Genomic DNA, 16,556 nt, shown 5'->3' with positions numbered 1-16,556 from the left:
CATCTTTAAAAAGATCCAAGAATTTGGAAATTCACCGCCCTCTGCTGACTTTGTGCAATCAGGCTCTTTGTGAAGCCAGTGGGAGTGCACAGGCTGAAATTAAGCTGCACAAATGGGAATTTGATGTGATAGGGAACAATGTGAATTTATGATGTACAATTACATAACTAAAGTCGATGAGCCAAACTTATCCTACAGAACTCCAAACTCCAAGTTATACTGAACATAAGGTGGGAAAAGGTATTGCTGAATCCATGTCTCCTTGAGGTAACGCCTTCTAGGTGCAATGTTCTGTCCCCTCTAGTAGCACTGAGATCACTTACAGAATGAGCTTAATGAGTCTGTTCTATACCCAGCTAACAGGCAGTTGGCTTTTAGTTCATGCACTAAACTCCAGAGGTCCCGGGTTTGATCCCGCCCACTGCTGAGCAGGGTCTGTTGGTGTTATACTAACATACAGAAGCTTCTGTGGCGTAACTGCACCTTCAGCATAAGCTCAACAGACAGAGTCAGCCAGCTGCAGTTGGATGACAGGGTCAGCATAATATGATGAATTCAGATGCAGTGTGTTGGTTCAGGCTGACCAAAGAATTTATTATTTTATTTACGAGTGGAAACCCGTCACCTTACGCTTCCCAGAACATGAAATTAAAAACAAATCCTTTAGTACTGAAAGATTTCAACCATATCGTCATTTTAGTGCAAAAGCTTTGAGGTGTCTGCACTCTCTTGCTGGTAATTCCTGGCTTTATGCACTCAGAAACAGGGGCAGAAGGAGGCACTAGCCTGGTAAAATGTCTGTTTCCTCTCTCAAATTCCCTCCAGCATTTCCTCCCTCAAAGTCACTAGCAGGGACAAATTTAGATCCCCACTAACTAGTCCCATTTGGTGTATGCAGTGTTATTGAAGAAGAGCTCTGTGTCCAAGCCAAAGCTTGTCCTTCTCACCAAGGGAAGTTGGTCCAATAAAAGATATTACCCCACTAACCTTGTCTCTCCGTTCCCATTTGATGCATTTGTAAAGCCTCCTGTTGGAAATTGATTTTAAAAAAATTACTACATCCTTTAACAATTAGTGATGACCCATGTAATATTCAGTAATAATAAATAGTGTTTAGTAAGAGCCCTGTGAGAGAGAGCATCAGCTGGAACAGGTCTAGGAACTTACGACAGCACCTTAGTGGTACAACTCATCTAAAGAATTATGTGGGCTCTGTATTGCCAACAGATGCATTTACTCATTTTATTTGCACTATGTGTTTAAATTGATTGGAATCACTGAAGTGCAAAGGAGAAGAGTTATTCTTTGAGTTTGAAATATAAGCCCCAGCCTAACCCCAGGGTCAGCTATTTATTGTTCCTGTTTGTAATGCACCTCGCATATATTTGTTTTTAATCCTACGGTGCAAACAGGCATTTTTGTGACCACCTTCTACTGCAAGGGAGAGATACATGGTTCAATATAAGTTAGTCTCTCTTCCCACACCCAGCCCTGTGCAATGATTTGTGTCACGCCCCGAAGTCACAAGTTTAACACGCCGTGAAGAGAAATCTTGGTCCCAGGCAGGGACCTAGCAAGGGGTGCGAGGCGCGGTACCGCCAGCACCCCCTCCCCCCGCACCCGGGTGGGGACAGGATCACGGCAACTCCTCGTTCAATTACAAATACACACTAACGATCCCGGGGGGCTGCAGCCCCGAGCCGGGGCGGACGCAGCGGGAAGCGGCGCAGGCAGGGGACTAGCTCTGCGGGGGGCGAGCCTGCCAGGCGCGAAGCAGACGGGCAGGGGAGCGGGGCAGAGGCGGCGGAGGGCGCGGGGGGAGGGGGGGGGGCAGCAGGGGAGTCCAGGGGATCGCTCTCTCCGCCCCCTGCGCGCCGGCCAGGCGCCCCCGCCCCCTCTGTCCCTCTCCCCCCCGACCGGCCTCAACGGGGGCTCGGAGTTGGCGGGAGCCTATAAAAGCCCCTGGCGGAGCCGGCCGGAGCAGCCCGGGCACAGAGTGCGGAGACCCCGCGCCGAGAGCATGGCCCAGCAATCCTGTCAGTGGGGCTATGACAGTGACAACGGTGAGTGAGGGGCAGGGCGAGCCCCGCAGCCTCCCCGGGCGGGAGCCTGCAGCGCTCGCGGCCAGCCCGGGCTCCGCTGTCCGCGCATCTGTCCGGCACCGCCGCTCTGGCAGACGCTGTAAGGGCTGAGACTGGGGCGGGCTGGCTGGGGGCTGGCTCCCGGCTCCTGCAACTTCTGCTGCCATGATAATAAGTCTGGGCACAACTTTACCGCCAGCTCAACCCACGTTCCCCGTCCGATCTCCACCCTCACCCGGAAAGTGGATCTTGGACAGCTCCTGGAGCGCGGCGGTCCAGGCGGCTGACTCCAGCTCCCCGGCTGGGCGGGTGGGACGGGGCTGGGCGGGCCTGTGGCTCAGCAGCATATTCACCTGCAAAAACAGTTTCTTAAAAGGAGTCACGCGCAATGGCTCAAATGCCTCTGTCTGAAAACCAAAAGGAGGGGAAAAATCCACAGTGAATGGCACAGCTGTGAGGCGATGTATGAATAAAGTGTAACATTGATTGTATTTGTATTAAACAGATGTCAACTTTATGCCTAAATGGAAGCGATTTTCATGTCATTCCTTTGCATTTCTTCCTAGGACCTGAGCACTGGCACAAATATTACCCTATTGCCAAAGGAGACAATCAGTCACCTATTGAAATCAATTCCAAAGAGGTCCATTATGAGTCCTCTCTTCTGCCTTGGTGTGTTGGATATGATCCTGTCGGAGCTAGGACCATAGTGAACAATGGGAGAACCTGCAAAGTTGTGTTTGATGACACTTTCAATAGATCAGGTTAGTCTGGGTTTTACCTGAAGAAATTATAGAAATGAATGTTTGCAAAGTTCTTGGAAAACAACATCTGCTCTATATGCTAATATGCTATATGCAAAAGGGTCTTTGTACTGGCCCTATGCATACCAACACAGATGGCCACTTTGGGGGTGGTCCAATATCTGCATTTTTGTGGATTCAGTGCCCCCAATACTCAACACAGCTGGGGCAGGGAGGTTGTGATTGCTATAGCAGCTCCTAGGTACAGTTTCAGTTTGGGATGAGGGGAAAGGGAGGGGCTGCTCAGCATCCACAGAATGTTCCCCTTGGCTGTAGCATGGATTTCCCCTCCCCAGCCACACTGCACTCCACCTACATGGAGCCCAAATCCTCAGGATTTCTGTGAGAGGAGTGAATTTCACCAGAAACGCTTTGCGGTCCCCAGCTGGAATGCCCGTGTAAATGCAAAATATCATTTTTGAAAAGTGTGATCATACTATTTTGACAAAGAAAAATAGCTAACAATCAACCCTAAATCCTGCTTTGTTTACTCTGGCAAGAATCCCATTAAAGTCGGTGAGTTTTTTGCCTAAGGACTGCAGGATTAAGCCTGTAGTATTTCTGCTAAATGAGTCCCCAGATACAAAAGGAAAGGGCTTAGAAACTTCAGTTTAAAATGAACTCCTTAAAGCAAACATTAACACTCTCTAAAACAGTGGTTCCCAAACTTGTTCCGCTGCTTGTGCAGGGAAAGCCCCTGGTGGGCCGGGCCGGTTTGTTTACCTGCCGTGTCCACAGGTTCGGCCGATCGCGGCTCCCACTGGCCGCAGTTCGCTGCTCCAGGCCAATGGGAGCTGCTGGAAGCGGCGCAGGCAGAGGGACATACTGGCCGCCGCTTCCAGAAGCTCCCATTGGCCTGGAGCAGAGAACCGCGGCCACTGGGAGCCACGATCGGCCGAACCTGCGGACAGGGCAGGTAAACAAACCGGCCCAGCCCGCCAGGGGCTTTCCCTGCACAAGCAGCGGAACAAGTTTGGGAACCACTGCTCTAAAAGTATCACCATTCTTATTAACCTGTTTACCCACCAATTCTTTACAACCACATGCAAAGTGCTGCACATATCAGATGTGGCTCTTCAGGCTTAGAGCAGCCATACATATCGAAGAGACATGCCAATACCTTTTAGCAAGTGCCAGCAGCATGTAGCATCTCTGTACAAATGGAATTTCATAATGATACCATTGGCTATACTTCATAGAAAAGTTGCTGTCAATAAGCTATGAAGTTGCTTCACTATTGAGTTAAAAAGGAAATCAAGTGAGTAATACTGCAGCTCTAATTCTTATGGCTCTAGAAATCAAAACTTGCTCTCATCTTTGCAGAGCTTTTCAGTGAATATTTCTGAATGCAGATTAGCAACAACAGCCATAATTTCTGTTCACAAAGTACCTTGCCCTTGTGAACACATCTCAAGAAGTTTCAGAAAATACATGTACTACCTGGAGTAGAGCGGATAGGAAAATTGTTGTCAAATGAGTTTGTTGTCAGAAAAGGCTGTTTTGTTGAAAAACTTTTTTTTTATGAAATAGCATCTGACATATCGTGAAATAAATGTAAAAATAATATTAAAATGAAAAACTCCATAAATTAAAATTTGAAAGAAAGCTACACAATTCCAACACAATGTTGATATTCTGAAATGACAAATTTTCAAAACTGATTTTTTTTTCTAAGATTACGTCCACACTGGGAGCTAGGGGTGTGATTTCCCTGCTGGTGTACACATACTCACACTAGCTCTGATCGAGCTAGCACAAGCGTAAATACCAGTGTAGCTGCAGAGGCAAGGCTTAGCCATGCCAAGTAAGGGCCCTGTGGTTTCAGGTGGGTTTGTATTTGTCATGGCTAGGTCATGCCTGTACTACTGCTATCCACGCTACCATGGCTTCATTGCTACTTATACTCATGCTTGCTCAGTGAGAGTTAGCACAAGTATGTGTACCTGAGGCGGGGAATCACACCCCTAACTCGTAATAAAGATGTAGCCTAGGTAATCATTTCCTTCAATTTGGGAAGAAAACAACAACATTCCAAAAGGAAAACACATTTTAAAATGTTGATATCTCCTGCAAATCTGATTTTCGGGCAGCTCCAATTTGGACCCCATGCAGCAGCCCTTATGCTTGAGTGTAAGGTCTGCAGGATTGTGCCATTTATTTGTAATATATGAAGTACCAATCTTAAAAAAAGGGAAAACAAATGGCTGTCCCTTTATATTGTAGAGTGAAAGACCAGCCTCTTTTGGCACAAAATATGATGTTGTTTTTAAACTGCATTGTAAGCTTCAACTACTATTGCTAGTAGTGACAATAATTAGTATGAGAGAATTTGCTAAAAGATTCAATGCTCTTAAATATTTAAGTGTGTATACATCAACTTTTTTTTTATTACTTTGATGGGTTCATGAAAACAAATCTATAGTCAAAATGAATACAAGATGAATTATTCAATAAAATGAAAAACGGAAGCACACAACAAACTGGGAATAGTTATGGGATTTTGATTAGTTCTCTAGCAAAGACAAAACCACATCTCCTTAATGGAAATCACTTAGCATTTCTTCCTAATGTGTTTTTTTTTTTTTATTAGATTCATTTTCATGGCATTTGCTTTGGAATTCTATCATTGATGAGCTACATCATTAACGAAATGTAGCTGCAGTATACTAAAGACCTCCATAATCACTGCTGATTATGCGCACTAGGGCTGTCTCATTGTTTCCTTGTGCTCCCATCTGTTTGTTGCATCCACCGTTGTCTCTCATCGTATACTTAGATTGTAAACTCTTTAGGGCAGCACAGTACTAAAGGTACCCAGAGCCTTACGTAATGGGACCCTGATCATGACTGCAGCCCCTAGGGACTACTGTCAAGCAAATAAATAATAATCATAAATAATCTTAGGTAAATTATGAAATGCTTACACATAAGCAATATATGACATTGATTCCACTGCTGTCACAAAGTGCAGAAAAGTTTGTGCTTGTGTAAATTTATTTCAGGCTAGGTATTCTCATTAGGTGTTTGATTCTGAGAGAAAAGGTGACCAAGAATGATAGTTGTGGTTTGTTTGTTTTTTTTTTAGAAATCTATCTGCAAAATCTATGTCTGTTTGCTTCAACTATCATGTGTCCCTGAAGTGTTAAACTGTAAACCAGAGTCCCCAAAGTGTGGAGCTCTGCAAAAGGGAGTGCCTAAGGTATTGTGTTGAAGGGAGTTAGGACGGGTCCTGGGGGTCTAGGGCAGCTGGATCATGAGGTCCCACTTCTGTGAAGGGGGTAACAGACTGAGCAACTGTACTCAGAAAAAGTGCGAGGGAGGCTGGAGCCGGAGAGGCCTGCTGAGGCCCAGGGAAGTTTAAAGGCACGTAAATCCAGTGTTGGAATCCAACCACAGCACCTTGATGAGCGTCCAGCATGGGGAGCTTGACCAGGTTAGGCTCTTTCTTCCAGCTCTGTCACTCACCAGATACCTCTGGCATCTCCCCTGATACTCCATGCACAAATTCTCTGGCCATCTGTACCCCCTCCCACCCCACCCCACCGATTTTTCTGATGGCTGCAGGACAGAGGCTGGAGATGCAGCGTTCAGACATGATTTCCTGCAAGTCTCCCTCTTGTCTTCCTGCCAGATCTTCCACTGCCTCATTACAGCCTTTCATAGAAATGTTTCTCTTTGGACGTAGCTCATTCATAAAACTTTTACCAACAGAATTTTAATGTGAAGAATTGTATATGCTAGCATTTCATAAATATTATATTTATCAACTTTCAGTGAATATATGTTCATTTTTTGGCTTCCACAATCATAGAAATACTGAGGATAAATAACAGTAATAACTCTTTAGTTGGGAGAAATCTAACTGAGCTTGGACTTGTGTTTTGGTCTAATCTTACAAAAAGTTATGAGGTTGAAGTTGCTTCCTTATTCCAGTTCCTTATTCATGGTACCAGCTCCTTGCCTTGTCATAAGGTTTTGAGTGTTAAAAGAAAGCCATTTGTAATGTAGAGAGCTCCAAAAACTATTAAAGAATAACCTTTTTAAGGTGCTGCTATCTCTTCTAGTCCCGCAGTTCACACTGCAGGGAGTAAGTATTGTCTGGTCATTAGCCAGGAAACTCTGCTAACAGACTTTCCAACTCTGCCACTGATTTGCTGTGTGACTTTGGGTAAGTTACTTAGCCTCTGTAGCTCAGTTTCCACATATGTAAAAGGGAAATGAAGATAACCATGCATGTCTACTTTTGAATGGCACTTTGAGATCCTTAGGTGAAAGACTTTATATAACTGCAAATTATTTATGATGATTTATTTAAGTATTACTAAAGTCAGTAAGAGTTAGAAGAATTTGCACAGCTAAAACCTAACATAAAGCTTTGCTTATGTATTCCCATTGGATTGCACATATGCCAACTAAAGACAAACAACAAAGCTAAACCTTTTACTCTGTGCTTAGCACATCTTTTAACACTAAGCATTTCAGTATGATGACAGCTAGCATTAATTTGAGACCAGCAATGCTTAGGCCCAACAGGATTTAAGAATTGTATTGATGTTAACTTTGATCCTCCATGCTGTTGTTGGAGATCAAACCTTGAGTGCTCTTCAAACAAAGTCTTCTGAGGCTGCAGTACTGGAGTGGGTTACATGTTTTCTGCCTCTAGAGATACAGGTTGCATTAGGTCAAAAAAGACAATGAATTTGGGAGCTAATTTTATAGCAGTCTTTACTCAAAAGCGGCCCTGAGCTGAAAGAGCAGGATGTATTGTGTTGTAAGTCATCATGGATGTGTATTGTAAAACTGTGAGAAAACTCTACTTTTTTCCTTGGTATATTAAGTGCTTCTCATCCTACAAAAACACCAAATTTACATACAAATAACACCAAAAGAAATACTGGGTTTATCTTCCCTTTTTAACAGTTGCTTAGAGTGGAAAATTCCGTTTTAAAATATGAATGATGTAACTCTACTGAAGGCCTTTTGGAAACCTGCTTAACTGACTTTATTAGTCATAATGATCATGGGGGTACTGATAGTTTCTGCTCAGCACATGTCTATTTATGTATGGATTTTTTCCTAATGCACTGTTGACATAATGAACTGTAACATTGCTTGATGATATTGTTCCTTTGTTTCCTTGTAAAGCAACATTTTCTATCTTGGGGAATAATGCCTCATTATTTTCCCTTGTGGGTTACCACCTGGCCTTGTAGATCTGGCCACAGGTAAGGGTTTTAAGACTCGTTTGCAAGGACAAGAACTCCTCATGTCTATAAACAGGGCTGACCTTCTGTGACAAACTGATTTTTGTCACTTGACCTCAGACGAGCCACATGGAAGAGTCTCTGCTCCCCTCAGCTGCATCCTCCTGTACAGCATTGACCTTCACTGGCTATGCCAGCCTCACTAAAAAACTGTACTGTTTTGATGCAAATGCAGTCTCTTGCTGGTCATAAAACAGTTCCATGATGGATAACCATGGGGCGCTGCAGGAAATGGAAAGGCCCCACTCCACCAGACCTCTGTCTCTGCACACCCAGTTACAGGCCCCACATTGTGACAGAGGCCTCTTTTAAATAGCTGCTGTGAACTCTACATTTCAGCAAGTACTTTAGACTGTCGTCACTATAATAAATGTTCCATAAATAGGAGAGAAGGGCCCCATTCAAAACCAGTGTACAAACACGCATAGTAAGAATCAGTCACTGACCAAGAGCCCTCTGGGAACCAAAATATTGTGAGTACTTTCCTAATACCACTCTCCTGGGCTATTCCACCTCTGGAGAGGTGCATCCTAATGGCTTAAGCCAAGTTACTTGAGTCCAACAACAGCAATCTTAACGGAGTCACATCTGTATTCCCTACTGTGGCCATGATATTTCTCCTTCAGAAATAAACTGTGGGAAATTCCTAGTTCCCAAAACCCACACATAAAGCCAAACACTCAACTAAATGCCTAAAGAAGGTCAACACCATTTTGACAGGGCCACCTCCCACCTGCCAGAAATGCTGCGTACACAAACATCATTAGAGAGAGCCTGTGAGCTCCACTAGGAGGCTCTTGTCTGCCCTCTTCTGCAATCCCATGCTTGGACACCATGAAAAGAAGCTGAGAGGGATTTCAGTGTAGGCTGTGATTGGGATTTCAGTGTAGGCTGTCCAGACACTCTCAATGTAGAGGAAGCTTTTCTCCACTTTTAATTTTTCAGAAACGTGTTTCCAAATAGGATAGAAATAGCTGAGGGAGTAAGACATGATAAACATTATGTGCATTGGAACACTGTAAATTCTCAGGTGTTCTTGCTGTGTATGTCCTAGAGCTAGAGCAGAAGAAGGGAATGTGGGACATTCTCTTTGAAGAGGCTACAGAAATGCTTACCCTGCACACCAGACTCATGCTGGGTTACCAATGCCAGGGTGGACGCAGTATTGCAGATATCATGGATAGGAAAAGTTTTGCTTAAACCATTTGGGGTCCCTAATCCAAACAGTTCAGTTCTCCAGAGGCGTAGTTATATTGATGAAGATAAGGAAGAAGGAGGGCATCTCCAGTGCTGTGGCTTGTATAGTTATCCTCAAGCCAAGAAGGAAGGAGATCAAGAGGCTGCACTATCCAGCCTGTAAGAGAATTTTCAACCTTCACTTGTGTGCTGCATCTCAAGGCAGACCACCTCACCAACTGGGAGATGCAGGTTCTGGGATATGGAAGCAGAGTTTTCTTACTGACTTACAAGACAAGACATTCAGACGATCAGTCTTTTATGTGCAGCATTCTATATTCACATGCAGAGATTCTTTTCCAATCCAATCAGCAAAGGCAGGAATGCTTTAGACTCTGTAAAAGGTCCAATATCATCTTATCAGCCCTGTGATAGGAATCAGACAGGCTAAAATTACACCTTAGCACCAAACCAGTACAAGGGGTCCTCACTTTGTAAATTAATATAGACAGCTTTCTCACCCTAGACTTAGAGGAAAAGATCATAGAAAATTCAGAGTCTCAGGACCTAGAAGTACTGCCAAAGGAAAACTATCTGGTGGCTGAATAAACTCTATTTTCGTGATGCCTACGTCCATTATGGGATATAATCCAATCTTACATGCAAAGTTCATGCAGCTTTTTATGAGTGTCCATCCATTTCTCATTTCTAAAGGGTCAACCTTTAAACTCAAGGTTTAAAAAGGGGAAGTTCAATGAAAAACAGATTTACACTCAGCCATTTTCTTCATTCCTATGCATCCAAACTATGGGGAAATTTTCAGGCTCTCCTGGCAATTGTGTATCATTGAAAGATAATTGTGTTTGTCCTGTGGGATGCGTTTTTATCCTGGGTACAGGATAAGTTATTCATCTTATCGTAAACACCTCTGCTCAATATGCAGCAGCATTCAAAAACAGCAAGCAAAAAGTTAGATTGCAAAAAGGAATGGGATGGAAAATAATACAGGAAATATTATGATTGTTCTATTCCTTGGAACTAGTGGAAACCAGGTCAGCATAGATGACCACTGTCCATAACATCTGGAAACTTAAACTGCTCAACATATCCCAGGGACAGAGAATTTGGTGGCAAATCCACCCTTTGGGAGGAAGCATCCCTGGACCCTGAAACATTTCTCATCTATGGGAGACTCTAGTGATGGGATTTTGCCAACCAAAAATACCAGTAATTGAGATTCTGAAGGTTCCCAAGCAAAGCTGCAGGAAGGATGCATTCTCCATTCCTTGGACAGGACCACATCTTCTCCGCCTACTGTAAAGAAAGCAGCAAGATAATTCTGCAGTTAAGGATTATCATGGACAGATAGCAGTTGTCAGGGAATCTCGCAGGATTTCAGGTACACTTTTGCTTTCAGGTTGGAAGAATGCAGCTGACACATCCTACAATAGGAATTTTGTTCTGTGGGAAAAATCAAACACAGAATATAAAAACACCCTTTTTAGATACTCTTTGTCTATAAAATGTCAGATGAGAACTCTACATCCATTGTCGAATTATGTACTTGTGTCCTTACCTCTCTTTTTTTCCGAGGTTACAGAGGAATTGGACATGCAAACCTACCTACCCAAATCTATACAGTTCATAAAATAAATATTTTGGGGATGTGAATCTTTTACGCAATCCCTTAGCATCTACTGCTAATCTACTCCTGGAATATCAGAAACTCACCTTCAAAACTGGCATATCTCCTAGTGTTGTGTTTGTCCATCAGAGTGTTAAAATTGGATTTCCTGAAAATGAAGGAACAATGGAAGAAAAAATACCCCAAAGGATGTGAATTTCTTTTGTCTAGGAGAGCTACAACCCAAATAGCCCCTGGCGCGCCGGACCGGTTTGTTTACCTGCTGCGACATATTTCTAAAAGATAGTCTCCATTAAATTTTTTTGTGAAGTTCTATGGCCTGTGTTATACCATAGGGTCACACTAGATGATCACAGTGGTCCCTTTCGGCCTTGGAATCTATGAATTAAAGTTAAGCCATAGTCTTTTGTCATTATGTCTGGATCAAAATCAGTTATGCACAAATTAAGCCCTGTTTATAGAAGAGAAAAGCTCTTTTATTTTTTTTATTTTTTTTGGCATGATGTCTTACAGCTTCACCTGGTGCCAGACTTAAAATGACTGGTGATAGTCCACAAGTGAAAATACTATGTCATTATTTCCCCTCAAACAGGATTACTAGGTTTTACAAGTCTGTTTTAATGGACAATTGATGCCCCTGACAGCTGCTACTGATCCTGCTGACAAACTGCCTACAGTATTACATTTCTGAGAGAACACATGAAAGGCCTCCTTTAGATGCTTTAGTTCTAGGACATTTCAGAAAGGAGCTGAACATGGACTTACTCCCAGTCTTTTCAGATCCAGGGATGTAATTGTCCTTACCTAATGTATATGAACTGAATCCTGTGAGGTGCTGGACTCCTTGTAGAAGTTGTTGAGCACCTTTAACTTCCAAGAAAGTAAATGGGTATTGAGGATGCTCAGAGCTTGACAGGATCAGACCCTAACCTACTAGCTGGAAAGTGTGAGTAGTCAAGAATCCACACACCATGATGATATTGTCAAAATGCACTTACCTTGTTCTTTGTGGTCTATAAATAAAACCTTCCCAGTGTTTGGAATAATGGCTCTTTAATGCATTATGGCCTCTTTGGTGAACACATTGCAATGGGAATTACGCCTATGGAACTTCTGCAGGGAAAAAAGTTTGTCTGCGTGCTCAGTCGCCACTTCTCTAACTCATCTATTTTTACCTTTTTCTTCTGCCCTTTCTTCAAGAAATAGACTTCCCGTAGAGGCAACAGACTATGCTGTAAATAAACATTGCTTGCAACAAATTAGTTTTAAAAGCTTTGGTAGGGCTTTAGTACTTCATGGCACCTCTACAATACCTGTAATGCTGCATGATCTCTCTAGGGCAAGTTTCACGAGAGAGATTCCCATCAAATGCTCAGCATAGATTTGTTCATTCCACAGCAGGACATTTGCTCGAGGATAGTGGGCCATCCTTAGCATGCTTCATCCCCAAACTGCAATACATGCTGCTGTTAGAGGAAGGGGACCTGTTCGGTAACTGGCATCACATTCCGTGGTTTGACCCTGATTCATGGCAGTTTCTATAGCTATGTAATCAAATAGTGCTATGTACCCTAGTTATAGGAGGATATAGGCCCAATCCTGCAAGGTGCTGAATTTCCTCAACTCCCACTGAAATAATTTGAATTTGCAGTAGGTGCTCAACACTTTCAAGGTTTGGACTCCTCTCTGGTAAATATATGAACCTCTCTTGTGAAGCAAAGCTTCCTGAAAAAGTTCTGAGCCAAATATTGATGTAGGTTATCAATTGCAGTGCTGAGAAATGGGCCACTCCCAGGTATCTACAGACTGCGTCAACTTCACTTTCATTGGGGTTCTTCTAATGACCATGGCTCTGAGCACATTGTGGATGGAGTGAAATATGCGGGAGAGGTAGGACCCATTTTTTATATATATTTATATGGTGCAAACTGAAATTTGGAATTATTGTGCAGCTGGGCAACATGAACAATTTTCACTTTCAAGTATTTATTTGTATTTATTTGTTTGTGTATGAAACCTGTTATTTCAGTGAATATTCAAAAATGTGAACCAGGGTGAATCATTTCTGCCAACAAACACAGCTTTTTCACAACTAAAATACAAACCCCTCGCCCTTGGCAAAATGTGTAAATTTTTGTAAATATGCCCCAACCTGATATTCACCATTTTCAGTAAGATCTTTTGCTGTTTTTGTAGCAAACACAGCTTTTGTGGCAAAGTGTTTTGTTTTTCTCAAACTTGTGAAAATATCATGTTTTGCTAGTTTTACTTGTTTATTAGCATTAATGCATCTTGGTATTTTCACAGATGAGGGAAATGGCTTGTTAAAGGGATATTTAAATGGTCTGAGGTCCAAAATTGGATGTACCTTAAAACCGATGCAGGGTGGCGGAGAATATCATCCACATTCTAAATATCTGTGCTTTTAAATCATCACTCTATTGTCAAGAATTGTTTTAAACAAATATTTGCTGCTATTTTGGTGTAAAAGCACCAAACTACTATGTACTGAATTCACTGAAGTTAATGGGTGGATTTGACCCAGTATGTACTCACTGTGGGCCTAAATTCTCCCTAATACTCAAAGACCAATTAATTAATAACAAATTCCAGTTTCTATCCCCCTCCCACATGGGAGTTCAAGGCCCAAACTACCATGGAAATACCATGGTTTCTCTATATGAGAAGCCATGCTGCAGCCTCTTAGTGTTCCCACCCTGAAACCCACATACATGCCATGGTGCCGAATTTTATGGTGGTTCTGAACAGCTTGCCATAAGGAGAAATGTTGGCAGACCAGATGCATAGCATAGCTCCACTGGCCCAAAACCTTGTGGTAGGGGCCATGGATGATTTTTTTCTATCATCTCTATTGCTACTAGCGTTAGCCATGGTCAAACTGCATGGCTATGCTGGTTCCTAGTTGCAGGCTGAATAGGAGGACTCTGTCTCTCCAAACTCCTGCTTCATTCCATCAAACAAAGGGCTTTTACTTGGCCTTTAGTTTTCAGGACTAAGATTTGACACCTAGGTTTGTGTATAGAGGAGAATGAATTTATGGAGTGATTTGGGCTTCACTAGAGTGTAATTGGAGGCCTCAGGCTATGCTGCTTTTATCCTTCGTAATAAGATGTTGCATCAACAGAGAAATAAATTAAGTAGGGCTGTCAAGTGATTAAAATTAAATGCGATTAATCGTGCGATTAAAACATTAATTGCAATTAATCACACTGTTAAACAATAGTAGAATACTATTTATATAAATATTTTGGATGTTTTTCACATTTTCAAAGACTGATTTTAATTACAACACAGAATACAAAGTGTACAGTGCTCACTTTATATTATTTTTGATTACAAATATTTGCACTGTAAAAATAAAAGAAATCATATGTTCAATTCATTTAATACAAGTACTGTAGTGCAATCTGTTTAGCATGAAAATTAAACTTACAAATGTAGAATTATGTACAAAAAATAACTTCATTCAAAAACAAAACAATGTAAAACTTTAGAGCCTACAAGTCCACTCAGTCCTACTTCTCGTTCAGCCATTCTCTCAGACAAACAAATTTGTTTACATTTGCAGGAGATGATGCTGCCTGCTTCTTGTTTACAATGTCACCTGAAAGTTCTCATGGCACTGTTGTAGCCAGCATTGCAAGATATTTACGTGCCAGATGAGCTAAAGATTCATATGTCCCTTCATGCTTCAACCACCATTCCAGAGGACATGCATCCATGCTGATGATGGGTTCTGCTTGATAACGATCCAAAGCAGTGCAGACCAATGCATGTTCATTTTCATCATCTGAGTCAGATGTCACCAGCAGAAGGTTGATTTTCTTTTTTTGGTGGTTTGGGTTCTGTAGTTTATCCATTGGAGTGTTGCTCTTTTAAGATTTCTGAAAGCATGCTCCACACACTGTCCCGATCAGATTTTGGAAGGCACTTCAGATTCTTAAATCTTGGGCCCAGTGCTGTAGCTATCTTTAGAAATTTCACATTGGTACCTTCTTTGCGTTTTGTCAAATCTGCAATGAAAGTGTTCTTAAAAGGAACAACATGCTGGGTCATCATCCGAGACCACTATAACATCAAATATATGGCAGAATGTGGGTAAAACACAGAGCAGGAGACATACAATTCTCCCCCAAGGAGTTCAGTCACAAATTTAATTAACACATTATTTTTTTAACGAGCGTCATCAGCATGGAAGCATGTCCTCAGGAATTGTGGCCAAAGCATGAAGGAGCATACAAATGTTTAGCATATCTAGCACGTAAATACCTTGGAATGCCGGCTACAAAAATGCCATGCGAACGTCTGTTCTCACTTTCAGGTGACGTTGTAAATAAGAAGTGGGCAGCATTATCTCCTGTAAATCTAAACAAATGTGTTTCTCTTAGCACTTGGCTGCATAAGAAGTAGGACTAAGCGGATTGTAGGCTCTAAAGTTTTACATTGTTTTGTTTTTGAGTGCAGTTATGTAATAAAAAAAATCTACATTTGTAAGATTGACATTTAGTCAAATGAAATTATTCGTCCAAAATAAATAAATAAATAAAAATTCACCCAGCTTTAACCTTTTATATAAAACAAATGTGGTATCATTGCAACCCAATAATTTGATTAAACTTAGCAAGGTGTCCCTTATACTAACAAAAAAACACCAACAAAACACCACTCAATTTACCACAGGTCATGGTGGATTCTCTGTCACTGGCAATTTTAAAATTAAGATTGGATTTTTTTTTCCTGAAAGATATGCTCTAGTTCAGTGGTTCTCAAAGCCGGTCCGCCGCTCGTTCAGGGAAAGCCCCTGGCGCACCAGACCGGTTTGTTTACCTTCTGTGTCCGCAGGTTCGGCCGATCGCGGCTCCCACTGGCCGCGGTTTGCCACTCCAGGCCAATGGGGGCTGCGGGAAGGGTGACCAGCACGTCCCTTGGCCCACGCTGCTTCCCGCAGCCCCCATTGGCCTGGAGTGACGAACCGCGGCCAGTGGGAGCCACGATCGGCCGAACCTGCGGACACAGCAGGTAAACAAACCGGTCTGTGCGCCAGGGGCTTTCCCTGAACGAGCGGCGGACCGGCTTTGAGAACCACTGAACTAGAGCATATCTTTCAGGAAAAAAAAATCCAATCTTAATTTTAAAATTGCCAGTGACAGAGAATCCACCATGACCTGTGGTAAATTGAGTGGTGTTTTGTTGGTGTTTTTTTGTTAGTATAAGGGACACCTTGCTAAGTTTAATCAAATTATTGGATTGCAATGATACCACATTTGTTTTATATAAAAGGTTAAAGCTGGGTGAATTTTTATTTATTTATTTATTTTGGACGAATAATTTCATTTGACTAAAAATGAAGTTTCAGTTGACCTAAAATTTATTTACAAATTTAACATAAATACTTTTGGCCAGTCACAGAATGGCAAGAATTAAATGTGCAGGAAGGAGGTGCTCCTGTGAGTTTACTCCCCCTTTATAACCTTTAGCTCAGCAGTTAGGGTACTTTCTTGGGTTGTGGAAGACCTGGGAAGACCTGCTCTGGAAAAGACCTAAAACAGACCTCCCCATTTCACCT

At 42.3% G+C, this 16,556-nt stretch overlaps 1 protein-coding gene across 3 annotated transcripts in view; it reads left to right on the top strand.

Moving 5' to 3' along the window:
• Positions 1 to 1,609: 1,609 nt before the first annotated feature.
• The window catches only part of LOC144261010 (carbonic anhydrase 3-like), a 35,383-nt gene continuing 20,436 nt past the window's right edge, over positions 1,610 to 16,556 (top strand). For all 3 annotated transcript variants that reach the window (XM_077810063.1, XM_077810065.1, XM_077810064.1), the window contains exons 1-3: positions 1,610 to 2,063; positions 2,648 to 2,845; positions 12,741 to 12,859. In XM_077810063.1, the coding sequence (XP_077666189.1) occupies positions 2,021 to 2,063; positions 2,648 to 2,845; positions 12,741 to 12,859 (360 nt within the window). In that variant the 5' untranslated portion in view covers positions 1,610 to 2,020. The remainder of the gene's footprint in view (positions 2,064 to 2,647; positions 2,846 to 12,740; positions 12,860 to 16,556) is intronic.

The sequence above is a fragment of the Eretmochelys imbricata genome, chromosome 2 (assembly GCF_965152235.1).
Source record: "Eretmochelys imbricata isolate rEreImb1 chromosome 2, rEreImb1.hap1, whole genome shotgun sequence".
NCBI classification, from domain to species: Eukaryota; Metazoa; Chordata; order Testudines; family Cheloniidae; genus Eretmochelys; species Eretmochelys imbricata.
The sequence above is the reverse complement of the archived record's forward strand: the minus strand, read 5'-3'. Positions and strand labels throughout refer to the sequence as shown.